Below are 16,337 nucleotides of genomic sequence, written 5' to 3'. Positions count from 1 at the left end.
TTACGGATCAAAGGATCTGAAAACATATATATGTATGTATATATGTAAATAAAATGTTTAATATATTTGCAAAAAAAATCTAAAAGCCTGTTTTCGCTTTGTCATTATGGGGTATTGTGTGTAGATTGATGATGAATTATTTTTTTTAAAATCATTTTTAGAATAAGGCTGTATTTTAACATAATATGAAAAAAAGTCATGGGGTCTGAATGGCTTCTGAATTAACTGGAGTGTGCTGTTCTCAATTGAAATGATAATTGTATTTATCCATGTGTTTTGACAGTGAAGTGAGGGGAATTGCTAGTAGTGGGGTGAAAAGCAAAGTGCTAGTTGACTGCAGAGACTGGAATTTGCCAATGGGAATACAATATAAAAATGGAAGTTGGTGGCTTTTGTTATTTCTTTTTTTTTGGATCACTGCTGATTAATTAAACATTCACCAATGTTCTCTTGTTAGCTTTTTGAAACAACTTGTTTCTGTCTTGTTAAGTTTTTATGTGTTGTGGTGTTATGGAAGGAATCAAAAGCTCTGGACATAAAGACAGAAACAAACATTCAGTGTTTTTTTCATCTTCCGTCTGATATTCATCAATCTTTTGTGTTTAATTTCTATCACACTAAAATGAGATTTTATATAGAACTCTCTATTTTCATGTTGTGCTTTGAAATTCCAATAAAGTCTATTGCGGAAACAGAGGAAAATAAACTCTTATTAACGTAGAGACTGTTGGATTTCTGACAAAAACATGTAACTCAAAAGTATTAAAAAGGTCAATTCCAAAACAGTAAGCTGTTATTTGGAGCTTTATCAAATAAAGGTTAGCTTTTAAAATGTTTGGGCTGACATGCCTCTCATAGTACACATTCAAATATAGGCTATACAATGCCCCAGTGTCTTCACAACCTTGGCAGGCAGTTACCACGAGAAGAAAATATAGGTGACGTGTGCAGGTAAGGTCTTCATGTTTCCTGTGTGCAGGCGAACACGAAGGTTAATGGAACATGCAGCAGAATGCCTTGTTCTCTCTGAAGGTGAGCTGGATAAGAATCCTAGCTTTGTTCGCTTCATATTACATCATTTATTGAGTAACCAATCAAATAAAACCATTCACAGTTTTGGTTTTGTTATTGGTGTACTAACATTCTCCATTGAAAGACAAAAGAGTGCAGAGTACACGTCATGACATTTATTTGACTTGTGTGCATTCAACCTATAGGAGATTCTCCTGTTATCTTACTCTGATCTGGTTCCCTGATAGTAACACTTAATGATCTCATTCTAAGAGGACATTAGAGAACAACATTTTTGGGGGGGAATTCTGTATTTTTCATACCGGACTGCATGTCTTCAACATTATCTCAAACGGGACGTTATTGGGGTGTCTGTCGTATTCATTTTTATTACATCTTCCTATCAGCCTTTGAGTGTGGGCAAATACATTTTTGAACAAGCACCAAATATCCTGTTAAAGGTTTTATATCATTAATATTTAATACACTATACTCATCCATTCATTTTATGATACTGGAAGTGTGAAAATGCTGTATCTATATTCATGATATTTCTTTATTTCAATTTGTCTTAAATTCTAAATGAGTTTGCTACTTATTGGTATAGGTCTTCTCACAAGGGGAATTGTGCATCATTTGCACGGATTGGACAAATCTCATTGGATTATTGGATCTGTTTTCTTGTTGATGGGGTCTTTGACTTTAAGGCCAAGACAAGCCAGCAAATTCCCCCACTAGGTCCTACAACCATACGCTGGAATTATAGAGCTCCCTGCCTTCTGGAGCTAACAAGGGTTTGTGATGTAGTTTAAATTACAGAGTCTGCTTGAAGTGACGATTCAGGTAATTAGAATCAGGTCGTCCGACCCTCCTCTCTACCAAAGAAAGGGTGTGAATGACAATAATTGCTACACAGAGAAATAAACTTGGAAAGTTGTTTTGCCACCTAAAACTCCAACGTGAAGCCTCGGGAGCCTTGCCTGTGCCTGCTTCATTATCAAGGCGATTAATAAACTGGTGGAGAGACAGATGGCATGTCGCTCCTCAGCCCTCCTCTCCTCGCAGCGCGGCCGCTCTCAACCCCCTGTAAAATGAGCCTGTGTACAGAAGCACCAGGCGTGCAAACGTGTCAGGATCTGCTAAATTGGAGCAAAGACATGAAATTGAAGTGACATTAATAGATTACCTGGAGTTCATTTGCATTTTGAAAGTTATTATGAACATCGGTAACAGGACTAACAGGCACGGTCTGTGGCTCTAATGATATTTCTGATTATGCATTGATCAATGATGGCAGCTTGGGAAATAAGTAAAGAGTTGTCATCATTGATTTTGACTTGATCAAGGAGAGACGAATGGAAATGAGTGCTACATGCAGACTTCCATTGGGCACATTATCATACAGTATACGTACATTAGACACCTCATTTTAATATTAACACAACTTCATAAATGAAACATATACAGAGTGAAACATAACACGTTTTTATATCAAAGCATGTGAGGAGAGATATCGATCACAAGTGAAAAAAGCGAAGGGACATAGGTGAAGACCCAGATACAGTATGGGTTACATTAGTCAACTGTGAGATGCTCTTACACACAATATTTCAACACATTACAGGTGTCAGATTCATATCAGGACAGCAGGGCTATTTTGATACCATTCCACTCTCCATTTAGGCCAGATGTGTTATACATTTTCCTTGCTTGATGACATCAAACACATGATGTCATCAATTCTGAACAAAACCGTGGCTTTGGAGTAGTTGGAGGGTCATAGTCTTATCTTTGAAAACATACATTTTTAGACCATGGTCATCAACTGTAACAACTTGGTGGAGAACATTGGTACAGGGCTTCTGTCTGGTGTGACTCGCCTTTCTGATTCAGGACTCTAGGTTCTGGCAGATGGGCATGGAGGCAGGAGGTTGTGGGCCTTTAACACTGTGTGCAGCTGGGCCATAACAGAGTCACATCTGCCGTGCAGGCCAGGCACGGTGCTGTAGAAGGCCCATGGCCTCAGCTGAGGCAGGGGTCAGGCCAGTGAACCTGGAGTGACTCTCTCAGCCCAGCCAGCCCATTCGGTGCCGCTAAATAGGGATAGGACAGGAGTCCAAGGCAGAGGGGACATCACAGACAAGCTGGGCCTAGCTGTAAATAACTTGCTCCTTCTATTTCACCTCATTCTGCATTTGTAGTGTCCTTCCTCTCTCTCTCTCTCTCTCTCTCTCTCTCTCTCTCTCTCTCTCGCACATTTTCACTCTCTCTCACTCTCTTGCTCTCTCTCTCTCACTCTCTCTCTGTCTGTCTCTCTCTCTCTCTCTCTCTCTCTCTCTCTCTCTCTCTCTCGCTCTCTCTCCATATGGTTACCTATGCTTACATACAAATCTATATTCCTCTTCTGAAACAGCCTTTTGATATGGCTTGTTGGATGAGGGAAAACAATTTCAAGTTTTCGGAATTTGTTGTTTTGTCAGACAAACAGTGTGAATATTCAGAGACAACAGGCATGTCTGGACTGGTTCTGCCATCATTCAATTGAATCAATCACCTAGCTGCCGCATCTGTCGGGTTGTACCAAAATAATGAAAGAACACACACACACACACACGCACGCACGCACGCACACGCACGCACGCACGCACACACGCACACACGCACACACGCACACACACACACACACACACACACTGACTCACACATGACTTATTCATCACGTTATTTATTATCCAGCGTAACTCTGAATTATGCATGTAATATGATGAGTCTCTGGTCTTTCAAAGCCTCCTAAGGCATTTGTTCTTTGTAGCATACGGTATGTAGGCTTTCTATGTAGCATGCACTCTGTGGCACACCTAACATACCAACAACTGCATTAATACAACTGTGCCAACAACATGTGATAAAAGAGAGGGAAATGAATGAGCTGAAGTGTGTTTTTGTCCGGGCAGCTCTTGTGGTGAGAGGAAGGTACATAAACACCCAAGGCCAGTGCTAATGGGTCTGGGCAGCATTGTGTCGGCTGGAGTGATGCGACTGATCCCCTTTGACAAGGTAATCAGTACGATGCTCGACACTGACATTATCCCTCTCATGATGGAGAAGGGAGAAATGGAGAGCATGCTGAGAATGGAACATGCTATATGTGATACTACAGGCCTAATCAAGGCCCAGTGTATACCGTAGCTGCCGTCATATGATTTACATTGATATTACATTTATGCTGCCTAGCTTTTTACATACTTAATTTAGCTGGCAAGCGTAGTCCAGTTCCCACATGCAAAAACACAGTGAGGTGCTCATGTCACCTTCCTAACATAATAATATATTTTGATGTTGTAATGAACACAATGGGAGACAGAGAGCTGGTTTCAAGTACAGGGCGCAGCAGGTGTTTATTGGTAAAGGACCACAGGAGGAGGCAGGTAGCTGGGTCCAGAGGCATGCAGAAGGTCATACACAGGGGGTCCAAAAAGGCAACAGTACAGGCAGGGAAAAGGCTAGTAACAAAACTATCATACACAGGAGGATTAAATTACGGGGAAAAAACAGTGCTCTGCATAGAAGTGTGTCACTAAACAAACAATACCTCACAATGATGGGGTGCAAAGACCTGAACTAAGTAGTGTGTGATAATGACATACAGGTGTGTGAACGGGTGATCAGAATTCAGGGGATTGGGATCTGGAGAGTGAGCTGCGTTCAGGGGATCTATGTGTTTGAGAGTGTGAGCCGGAAAGTGGTCTGGAAAGTGAGCTGCGTTCAGGGGATCTACGTGTTTGAGAGTGTGAGTTGGAAGCAGACGCTCATTTACATTATTGATATTTGCATGGAAGAGATGACAATGTGAGAATGCAGCTTTATTGAGCATATTATGAATTAGGCTGTTTGTACTGTTTACCGGCTGGGGTATTGTGAAATTGATGGTATGATTGTAAACCGTATATATATGTTTTTATTTTTTCGGTTTTGGGAGCAAGCCACTGAATATAACTTTACGTTAAGTATAACTATAAGAAATCTAAGATGTGTCAAATAATTGATATCCAGCTCAGTGCTCCAGCTATGCATTTGGTTTGCTAACTTGCTAGCTAGTGGCTAGATGTCAAGATCAAAGTTCTTGGTTACAGCAAAGATATGCAATCCCCTACTGGATCAAGATCCCTGTCGCCTAAATTGTTTAGTGTTTTATTTTTATAGCGCCCCTTGTGTGCACATTAGGTAATACCGTATACCCCAGTATAGTGCAGAAACGGTATGAAAATCTGGATACCGCCCAACCCTATTATGAATTGACTGGAGGTGAACATGGAAACCTAAAGGCTGCATGATGGGTGGGAGTGAGGCGGGGAGTGATTGCTGAATGCGAAAGTGTTCTAATTCGCACCCTAGCATTGGCAATGCTTATTCATATCTGCTGGGGTGCCAGGTTGCTTTCTCACAGACATTCTTCAGTTCAAAATATTGCTCCACCCATTAATTATGCAGGAGGAGAGCTGCAGATATGTAATGTTGCGTTGAGGCTTTTTCTCTACAGCTCTCCCTCTCGCTCTGCAAGCCTCCCTCTTTTTACTCCCTGCCTCTTTTCCCCGCTATCTCTGTGTATCTCTCTCACTATATTTCACTTGTTTTCCACCCCCAAACTCTTTCCTACGTGTGTGTGTGTGTGTGTGTGTGTGCGTGTGTGTGTGTGTGTGTGTGTGTGTGTGTGTGTGTGTGTGTGTGTGTGTGTGTGTGTGTGTGTGTGTGTTTGAAGGAATGCGTTGGGGGAACAGTTGTCTATGCTCATGCTCTTCTTGCTCCTGGTGATTGTAGAGTACTCAGCAGTGAGTGCAGGAGCCTATGCCCTCCCATCTTTCTCTGTCTGCATTATTAATTGTCATAGGTACAAACCCTAGTTGTTTGGTCCCCACAGGCGCACAACCGTGCTCTCCCAAATTAAAAAGCACTGATTGCATCCTGTGGAGAAAAAAACAAACACTTTATCTTTATAGTCATTTCAAACGGCTTAAAGACAGTACACAAAGTCAACACTTACTAGAGAAGAAAAAGGTCCATGATTCTACCCACAGTAACTTAAGTATGCATCTCCTCTTGGAGAACACAAGTGGAGAACACACACAAAAGTAAAGAGCTTTCTGAGTATCACTTCATTAAACACACATGTATGAGTTTTTTTTGTGTGTGTTTGAGAGAGTCACTCCTCTGCTAACACTTCCTGAACGGGCCCAGCAGAAGATTCATGTGGCATGGCTGGTGGCGGGGATTCCACACAGACACATAAATGGGAGGGAAACACATTCATCAAGGTGGCAGAGACTTGAGCAAAGATGCCCATCCAATCACAGCAGAGAATAAAGGGAAGGCTTAAAAGTCCTTGCAGCAAGGTCATTTGAAAAATAAACATAAGAACGTGAGATCAAGTGGTAAATCTCCTGTATGTGGAGCCTTTGTGATCCTCACAGATGCCTGTCCCATTAACAAAGCCAATGTTCTGTTACACTGCCTCTGCTCATGCTTTCTCCACCACTTCTCTAACCTGTGTGTGGAAACCTTTAAACAGCACTCAGCCTGTTATATGTTGTGTAGATGATGATTATTATTTGAGGAGTGTTTTTCTTCTTCACCTCCCTGCTCTTGTTGGTATTTGGCTTGTTTTTTCTGCAGCACAGTGCCATATTCCAGTTTCACTGTTAGTAAAATATTGACAGTTGCATTGCTCCTTACACCGGAGTATCGATTTAACCAGTCTGTGGTTTCTCCACAGTCATAGGCTGGTGTCCACAGTAGTCAATCCAGCACCAGTCAGTGAACAGGTATGACTATCTCACATAAGGGCTTCTGGGTAATTGGCTGCCCTTTAAAATTTCACCTCACTTCACGGAGTGTAAACAAAGCAGGAGATGACTTGGAGTTTGGAGGCGCTTTCCATTGTATTTGCTCTCTTCTTTGTGAGATCCATCTGTTTATAGGGACGTAGTGTAAGTGCCCACAAGCTTCTGTGTGTTCCCAATGATGGATTGCTCGTCAGGAGGCAGTAGAAATACTCCATATGCCTGACTGATGCATTGAGTCACAAGTCACGTACAGTGCTTTTGGTCTTACCTCTCAGATTCCTCCGGGAAGCATGTTAACCCTTTTGACTCAACGATAGGTTCTCCGGTGTTCCCTCTTACCCTCACATTGCCTCTGAGTACAAGGTGCATGTTTTGATACAGTTCTCTAGTAGGTGTCAGACCCATGTCAAAGGTTATACCTGTGGTAGTTGGTCCTATGTGCCATTCAAAAGTCCCAGGCTCACCCTCAGCTGCTGCCCCCCAGGTTATGGGACCTTTGACTACAGCGTTGTAGTGCGACGTAGGGGTCATTTGGATACATTTTACAAGACAAAGACAATTTACAATGCAAATCTAGGTATGTAAAAACAGTGTGCTACACTCTATTTGTCTGTGTCAGTGTAGTGCATTGGACATTATTGTAACACTGTCATTCTTGGTTTCAAGTCTCTGTTGACCATGGCCAGTTTCAGTCTATTGAATAAACCTTAACCACACTATCACTTTCCAGAACAGTTCCTACAGCATATTGTAACTTGTTTTTCAAAAACATAATTTGTACTAAATATTTACACCCCTTGCTGTTAGAGTATTGGAAAGAACACCATTATGGTCACTTACTCAGGATGAATATATTCATTAGAACATATACCATGACTTTTCATTTGTTATTGCCCAGCCATTATATCTGTCCTGGGAGCAATTAAATATGTGAAGTGTCCCATTCTGTCTCTAACTTTCTTCCCTGAACTATCTGCATGTTGCACACATTTCCTAAGAACTAATTAAAGTGAATCAATGACACAACACTTTAAAATGGCGGCATATGTCACAGCCATCAGCGGTGAACAAAGGACACTCTTAATTGTTTTGTTCCTGTGGTTCCTGTAAACGGCTTGTCACGGCTCACACTCCACAGCCTGCTTGTTATGTAAGGTTTCCTTGTCACTCCCCCCTAGAACACACACGCACACACACAAACACACACACACACACGCATGCACACACGCATGCACACACACACACACACACACACACACACACACACACACACACACACACACACACACACACACACACACACACACACACACACACACACACACACACACACACACACACACACACACACACACACACACACATTCCCTTCTAGTTTCTCAGTGAAGGCTTCCTCTGTGTCTTAGAAAAATACCATTAATTGTACTGCAAAAATGACAATGTAAGTGGTTATGTGTGACAGTCCCTTACACTTCACAAGCATGACATACCCTATCCATCACTAGCTCAGGGGAGCAATTTTTGGGGGGATATTCTCTAGTTTCCTCTCTGGGCCTACACAGTATCTCTCTGATATTCAACACTTCTTTGATGTAAACACATGGATTTTCATCCATGCATTGATCCTCATAGATTCAGACTGCCCTGACCGTGCTGTCTTTCATTTCTTCCTCATATCCATTAAAGTAGCCCTACTTGCACACAATGTTAAGCATTAGTACGCATGACCAGGGTTATGATGAGGGGTCTGTTGAGGGAGACAATGTTTTACTGACTGATTATTATTTCTTGTCAGACTTTTACCACATGCTCATGTCTCCTCATGAGCAATATGGCATGTGCTGTGACACCATTTTCAATGACAGTGCTAGTTATAAATCATACTGGATTGAACATTGGGTGGGAAATTGGACTTCCATGTTGAATGGCAGATGACAAAGTTGACACTTTTAAGTCATTTCCATACTGATCTGTTTCAGAATTTCCATCAGATCCATCTGCCTCAAAGTTCATGTGTAACCCATATAGAACCTGGTTGACAACTCTGATAATACATTGGTAGGTTTCCAAGTATGCCATTGCACCTACAGTAGATGGTTGTCTACTGAACCTTGTTTATCCTATTTCTATATTTAAGAGCTTTGGCCTGCTATTTTCATTTGACAACAGGCCCGACAGTGCTTAATGTGTTTCCCAGTCTATGCATTTCAATCAACTGGGTCATACAGCAGCAGCATTCACCACAGCAAGCTAGCCAATCCACATGAGTCTCTTAGTCTGACCATGAGCTATTTTTTTATCGCGGCATAGCCACAAAAGATAACAGTGCCAATATCTATCTGATGGCAATCAATACATGGTCATTCTCTTGTCACAAGGCTAGTGCATTAATAGACCATTGACTACCGGTCAGCCAGTTGAGGACTGGCACTCATTTGATTTGACCTAGAAACCAGAGGAGATGATGGACCTGGGGAACATCCATTCATCAACCTGATGAGTCATTGAAACCCAATTCACATACTGTATTATTCAACACGTTTGAGTATAAATATGTAAAGATGTGAATGAGTAATTATTTCAAGGACATTCTTTTCATAATATTTATTTGTATATTATTTGCAATCTCAGATAGAAAATGTGGTACATTTCGATGAGGCAAGACGTGAATAATTCTGCCATTCTAACCACTGAGCATGGTGTTCTTGGAGACAGACACCGTAGTCTATGTGCACCCCACAGTGCAGACACAGTGAGATAACAGCACTGGTGTATCCAAGGTTTTAGAGTTGCATACTACTTTCCGTATGTCTCAGTGACTGCATACATGTACATGTGGCCACAGAGCCCCATTCTCCCTCACTGTCAGTGGCGAGCCAACCAGGATAGCCTGTCTGGCGTCCTGTTAGCCTCATGGGTCCCTGGCAAGACTGAAACAATTATGACACTGGGAAACAAAGCCATTGCACTAACCAAGAGCTCCCACTCCCACTGCCACAGTGCCACAACTGACATCACTAAGCCTCTGGATTTATCCCCTCTCCAGTTTTCAAGGAAGATTCCTATTGATTTTCTATCACTGTAGCAGTGTACACAGTAAATGGGAGGTGCCCTCTTAGTTTTTCATCTGATGAGACAAAAGGATATACCCCAACATCTTTATCCCGCCCTTGCTCTTGAAACGCTAGCTTTCACATCATAAAGACCATGACCATACCTCCTAATTGCTTAATAGTTTCATAACCTGTGGGCATAACATTTGTTTTCATAATTTGTGTAGCAATAAGTCCTCAGTACTCTAGTTAATATTAATGAGATTACATTAGGTTTACCACAAGAACACAACCTGTAGCATCTCTGGGTGTTTGTGGGCTACTGGAAGAAAACAAAGTCCATGACACATGTCTTTAGACAGGGGAATAGCATGGATTCATTCAATCATCTCAAAGGTAGTTCAGATACTACCACATACTGTAAGTGACATTTGTTTGAGAATTAACGTCAGTAGTGTGACTGCACACATCAGTCGATTTAGGCCTCTAACCTGCAGAGGTTTTGTCACAGACCCAAATCAGCTTTGGAATTTCATTTTTATAAGCGATTGTTATTTTTCATCTCCTAAAGTTGATAGGTATTACATCTTTGTAATTGCACCGGTGGGCTATAGGCATCAAATCAAACCAGAGACAATATTCCCACAATTGAGTTTCCTCGACCAAGGGCCCAGAGGTGCATCCAACTCTGCAGTCATGAGTGTCCCCGAATTCTCGGTACAATATCCAGGAAGGACAAGCTAATCTTTACTGATTTGAAACCGTGCCAAACAGAAGCTTTTTTAATCCCTCATATTTTTTTTTTTTATCAGAGGAGTGGAGAATGTACACCTCTGTAAGGAAAAAGGTAGAGGGGGCTATTTCATGGCCCACTAGTTCCACTGTTTTGTTCCACACTTCAATCCCTATGTATTGTCAAATAGTTTGGATTTGCTATTTGCTGCAGACACACCTTTCAAGCAATCAGAAGTATGAAGGTGCTTTCATAATTAAATGCAAATATGGCTCCATTTTCCCACTGTCATTGTAGTATTAGCAATTTAACTTTTAGGCAGATAAGACTTATTATCTCTGAAAAGTGGAGCAATTTCCTGTCCTGTCTTAATTTCATTTGACAATTGGCAAATACCTATAGCATATACCATATATATTATTCTCAACCAGCTTTGCAGGAATAGATTAATTTGTATTGTTGAATACATCAATAGTACTTAATTTGTAATTCATTGGTATTAGTTCCATACATTCCCTGCCCATTCCCTAAACAAAGACTTTGTGACACTTTCAATTAATCTAGGTTTACTACAGTTCTGGTATTGTAACAGTATTTGAAGCTGTTCTGTGATTTTCGACCACAGGGAAAACAGTGTATATGAATGATATTGCATAAAATGTCATGAAAGGGCTTGATACAACGTAGCCCATCTCCAGCACACACACACACACACACACACACACACACACACACACACACACACACACACACACACACACACACACACACACACACACACACACACACACACACACACACACACACACACACAGCCTTAGAAATAATAAGCAGTATGAAATGTAAAGGTAAGCCCTGGCAGCAGTAAGGGTCATCACAGCACATACATTACCAACAAACACATGTCTCAAAGGGCCACTTGAGGCTCTCTATGTGAAATAGTTGGGTAGCAATAGCAAAGCAGGTTTTTGAGTCAAAGTGCAATGATGGTCTATATGCTTTGTTTTGCTTTTGTAAAAGGGAGGACAGGGTTACTATTAATCATTGCTTGACATGTTTGGGCTGTATAAACAGGAAATGCATTCCCCACATGTGCAATATTTAATGACCCTCTCTCATGAAACAGTCTTGAAATTCTACTGGAGTGGGTCTTTATTCTGTAACATGTCATATGAACAGGCTCATGAGAATATTATTCAGTGTACCTGTAAAACAGATGATGAGCACCACATATTCTGAACTGCAGAATGTCTGTATCTACAAAGGCACAACTCATGCTCTCAGCCTCAAAAACATTTGCCAAGCCCCAAAGCCAGGTAATACAAGGTACAACAGAGGAGTTTGGGCCAACAGACTGTGTGTTGCTTGCCAGCAGCTGCATGAGGGAAACGTATCCACCTGTATTCCACAACTTTTCTTTCAATGGTCCTAACAACAATCAGCAGAGAAATCAACTAGAATAGAAAAAAAGTCAGCATCCTTATATTAAAACTGAGAAGCACCATGTTAAACTGGCCTGGTGTTATTACTTTGTTTGTGCCAGATGAATGGCACAGCCTAATGACAGGCACAGAGGTGGCCTTAACTAGTGTTGTCCCCCACTATGACCCATTCTGTCTCCTGCAGACAACAGGCCTGGATACCTGTGGCTAGGCCTGATGCCTTCTGTAACCATGAACATTTACCGATGTTGTCAGAACACCTGAGAACATATTTTACAAAAAAAATTACCATACCATCTGTACTGTCAAGTTGCTTTCCTACGAACAGCTTTCCTCCTTTTATTCTCTTCCCACCTGAGCCACAGACTAATGATGAGTTGGGCATCAGCATCAGCCCTGCTCTTTATTGTTCATTTTTCAAAGCCTTCACTGTATGATAGTGTTCTCTGTTGGGACGTTGTAGCACAGTATGCTGTGTCATTCATGTGTCTGGCAATAAGCTTGTCTTTAACCTTACCAATAAGTACCTCTGGCTTTATAGTGGAACCAGGAAGATTACAAGGGGAGAAGCTAGCTGTAAGGAGTGATTATGGGTGTCAGAAGTCCACTCTATTTTTAATAATGTGCCCTTTCTCACATACAGGTACCTCAGTCACTAGGGTGACGGCAACAGACGCAGATGACCCAGTCTATGGAAACAGTGCTAAACTTGTGTACAGCATACTGGAAGGACAGCCCTACTTCTCCATAGACCCCAACACTGGTGAGTGGATTGCCATGGTGAAATACTAAATCAAATCAAAGTTTATTCGTCACATGTACAGGAACCAGCATGTGCAAACTGTAGAGTGAAATGCTTACTTGCAGCTCTTTCCTCAACAGTTAAAAATAAATTTAACTTTCAGGGTCATGGCATGTAAAGTTGTTGACCCTGAACAGATACACTCCTTTTTCATGATTCGTTTGCAGTCAAAACAAGTGGTGTTTCAGCTACATTTACAGATCGAATGCATATTATCCATACATAGACAATTACTCAGCATACAGATTATATTTGCATTTTGAGGACATAACTCCCGACAAGATATTCAAGGACTGTTACATATAAATGACAGAGCTATCTTTTTTAATTCCATCTGCCGTCTGCTTATTCTTCAACCTTGACTTTGTTGTTTTCCTAATTGCATTTTCAGCCGACTTGTTAACAGTGTGTCTGTAAGCAACATGATTAAATAATGGTGAAATTACATTAATAAGCAATGAGATGGAAATCAGCTGCTCACAATTTGGAAAAACAACATACAATAAACAAGCTCCAAGAACGTCAAAACTCTATGTACATAATACATATGAAGACATATTTCTACATGTAGAAACCCTGTTTCCTCCTCAACAATATTATGCATTTTAATCACTCACATCTACCACAATAAAATGGAGAAGGTATATTGAATCTATCTATCAAAGGACAATTTGAGGATCAGCGTGTACGCTTTGCATGATTACTGAGCACATGCAGATGGCTCATTCAAGTGAGCCAGATGTTTTAATGAATGTTAATGACAAATAAAAGGTAAGGGAAAAACAAACATTATAATCCATTTGACACTTCCAACACCATGAAGGAAATTAAAGGCATTTGATAAATAAATAAACATCATGCCCCAATCCATCACTTGGTTAATGGACGGTAGAAAAAAATCCTAGAAAATATCTATGGAAATGAGTGTTTGTCTTTCCCATCCTTTTCCGTGATTAGGAATTAATTTGAATAGCTAACGATGATCAACAGAGATGACAGTAGAGTGAGTAACAGAGGATAACTGAAGTGCATACGTGTGAGTTTGTGTGTGTGTGAGCACTTCTTTTAGGGAGAGTTGTTCTTACCTGCTTCAAAGTCATTTGCGTAGTGTAAAAAACGTTTATTCAAGACAGTGTAGCATAAAAGTTATTTCTCTGATAATAGAGTCTAAATCCCCCCTCCCCTCCACCCCCATCTGGCATAATATGCCAAGTGTGTCTGGCTAAAGCAGACCTTTATTAAGTGTTGATTATTTATTCGATTATTCTACCGGCCTCTGTTTTCTGAGCGGATTATCCTTGCCCTGAGCTGTTCATATTCTGCACTTTGCCACTGCAGTCAATAAGGTCCATTCTGCATAAACATCGTTTTTGTATATACTGTACCAGTCAAAAGTTTGGACAAACCTACTCCTTCCAGGGTTTTTCTTATTTTTTTCTACATTGTAGAATAATAGTGAAAACATCATCACTATGAAATAACCCATATAGAAACATGTAGTAACCAAAAAAGTGTTAAGCAAATCAAAATATATTTTATGTTTAAGATTCTTCAAAGAATCAGTTGTGTTGTGACAAGGTAGCGGTGGTATACAAAATATAGCCCTTTTTGGTAAAAGTCCAAGTCAAATAAGCAAAAAGAAGTGACAGTCCATCGTTAATTTAAGACATGAAGGTCAGTCAATGTGGAACATTTCAAGAACATTGAACGTTTTTTTTCAAGTGCAGTCTCTAAAACCATCAAGTGCTATGATGAAACTGGCTGTCATGAGGACCGCCACAGAAAAGGAAGACCCAGAGTTACCTCTGCTGCAGAGGATACGTTCATTAGAATGAACTGCACCTCAGATTGAAAGCTAAAATAAATGGTTCACAGAGTTCAAGTAACAGACACATCTCAACATCAACTGTTCAGAGGAGACTGCGTGAATCAGGCCTACATGGTCAAATTGCTGCAAAGAAACCACTTGGGCCAAGAAACATGAGTAATGGACATTAGACTGGTGGAAATCTGTCCTTTGCTCTGTTGAGTCCAAATGTAGGTTTTTGGTTCCAACCGCCGTGTCTTTGTGAGACGCAGAGTTGGTGAAAGGATGATCTACGCATGTGTGGTTCCCACCGTGAAGCACGGAGGAGGAGGTATGATTGTGTGGGGGTGCTTTGCTGGTAACACTGTCTATTATTTACAGTGCCTTGCGAAAGTATTCGGCCCCCTTGAACTTTGCGACCTTTTGCCACATTTCAGGCTTCAAACATAAAGATATAAAACTGTATTTTTTTGTGAAGAATCAACAACAAGTGGGACACAATCATGAAGTGGAACGACATTTATTGGATATTTCAAAAAAATGTAACAAATCAAAAACTGAAAAATTGGGCGTGCAAAATTATTCAGCCCCCTTAAGTTAATACTTTGTAGCGCCACCTTTTGCTGCGATTACAGCTGTAAGTCGCTTGGGGTATGTCTCTATCAGTTTTGCACATCGAGAGACTGACATTTTTTCCCATTCCTCCTTGCAAAACAGCTCGAGCTCAGTGAGGTTGGATGGAGAGCATTTGTGAACAGCAGTTTTCAGTTCTTTCCACAGATTCTCGATTGGATTCAGGTCTGGACTTTGACTTGGCCATTCTAATACCTGGATATGTTTATTTTTGAACCATTCCATTGTAGATTTTGCTTTATGTTTTGGATCATTGTCTTGTTGGAAGACAAATCTCCGTCCCAGTCTCAGGTCTTTTGCAGACTCCATCAGGTTTTCTTCCAGAATGGTCCTGTATTTGGCTCCATCCATCTTCCCATCAACCATCTTCCCTGTCCCTGCTGAAGAAAAGCAGGCCCAAACCATGATGCTGCCACCACCATGTTTGACAGTGGGGATGGTGTGTTCAGCTGTGTTGCTTTTACGCCAAACATAACGTTTTGCATTGTTGCCAAAAAGTTCAATTTTGGTTTCATCTGACCAGAGCACCTTCTTCCACATGTTTGGTGTGTCTCCCAGGTGGCTTGTGGCAAACTTTAGACAACACTTTTTATGGATATCTTTAAGAAATGGCTTTCTTCTTGCCACTCTTCCATAAAGGCCAGATTTGTGCAATATACGACTGATTGTTGACCTATGGACAGAGTCTCCCACCTCAGCTGTAGATCTCTGCAGTTCATCCAGAGTGATCATGGGCCTCTTGGCTGCATCTCTGATCAGTCTTCTCCTTGTATGAGCTGAAAGTTTAGAGGGACGGCCAGGTCTTGGTAGATTTGCAGTGGTCTGATACTCCTTCCATTTCAATATTATCACTTGCACAGTGCTCCTTGGGATGTTTAAAGCTTGGGAAATCTTTTTGTATCCAAATCCGGCTTTAAACTTCTTCACAACAGTATCTCGGACCTGCCTGGTGTGTTCCTTGTTCTTCATGATGCTCTCTGCGCTTTTAACGGACCTCTGAGACTATCACAGTGCAG

General features: G+C 41.1%; 1 protein-coding gene across 2 annotated transcripts in view; it reads left to right on the top strand.

Annotated features, from left to right (window-relative positions):
• The window catches only part of LOC110526275 (cadherin-8), a 76,237-nt gene that overhangs the window by 35,131 nt on the left and 24,769 nt on the right, over positions 1-16,337 (top strand). For both annotated transcript variants that reach the window (XM_021607091.3, XM_021607094.3), the window contains exon 4: positions 12,723-12,842. In XM_021607091.3, the coding sequence (XP_021462766.1) occupies positions 12,723-12,842 (120 nt within the window). The remainder of the gene's footprint in view (positions 1-12,722; positions 12,843-16,337) is intronic.

The sequence above is a fragment of the Oncorhynchus mykiss genome, chromosome 6, assembly GCF_057628025.1.
Source record: "Oncorhynchus mykiss isolate SJ-2025 chromosome 6, ASM5762802v1, whole genome shotgun sequence".
In the NCBI taxonomy this organism is placed as follows: Eukaryota; Metazoa; Chordata; class Actinopteri; order Salmoniformes; family Salmonidae; genus Oncorhynchus; species Oncorhynchus mykiss.
Note: the sequence above shows the minus strand (reverse complement) of the source record. Positions and strands in the feature narration are given on the sequence as shown.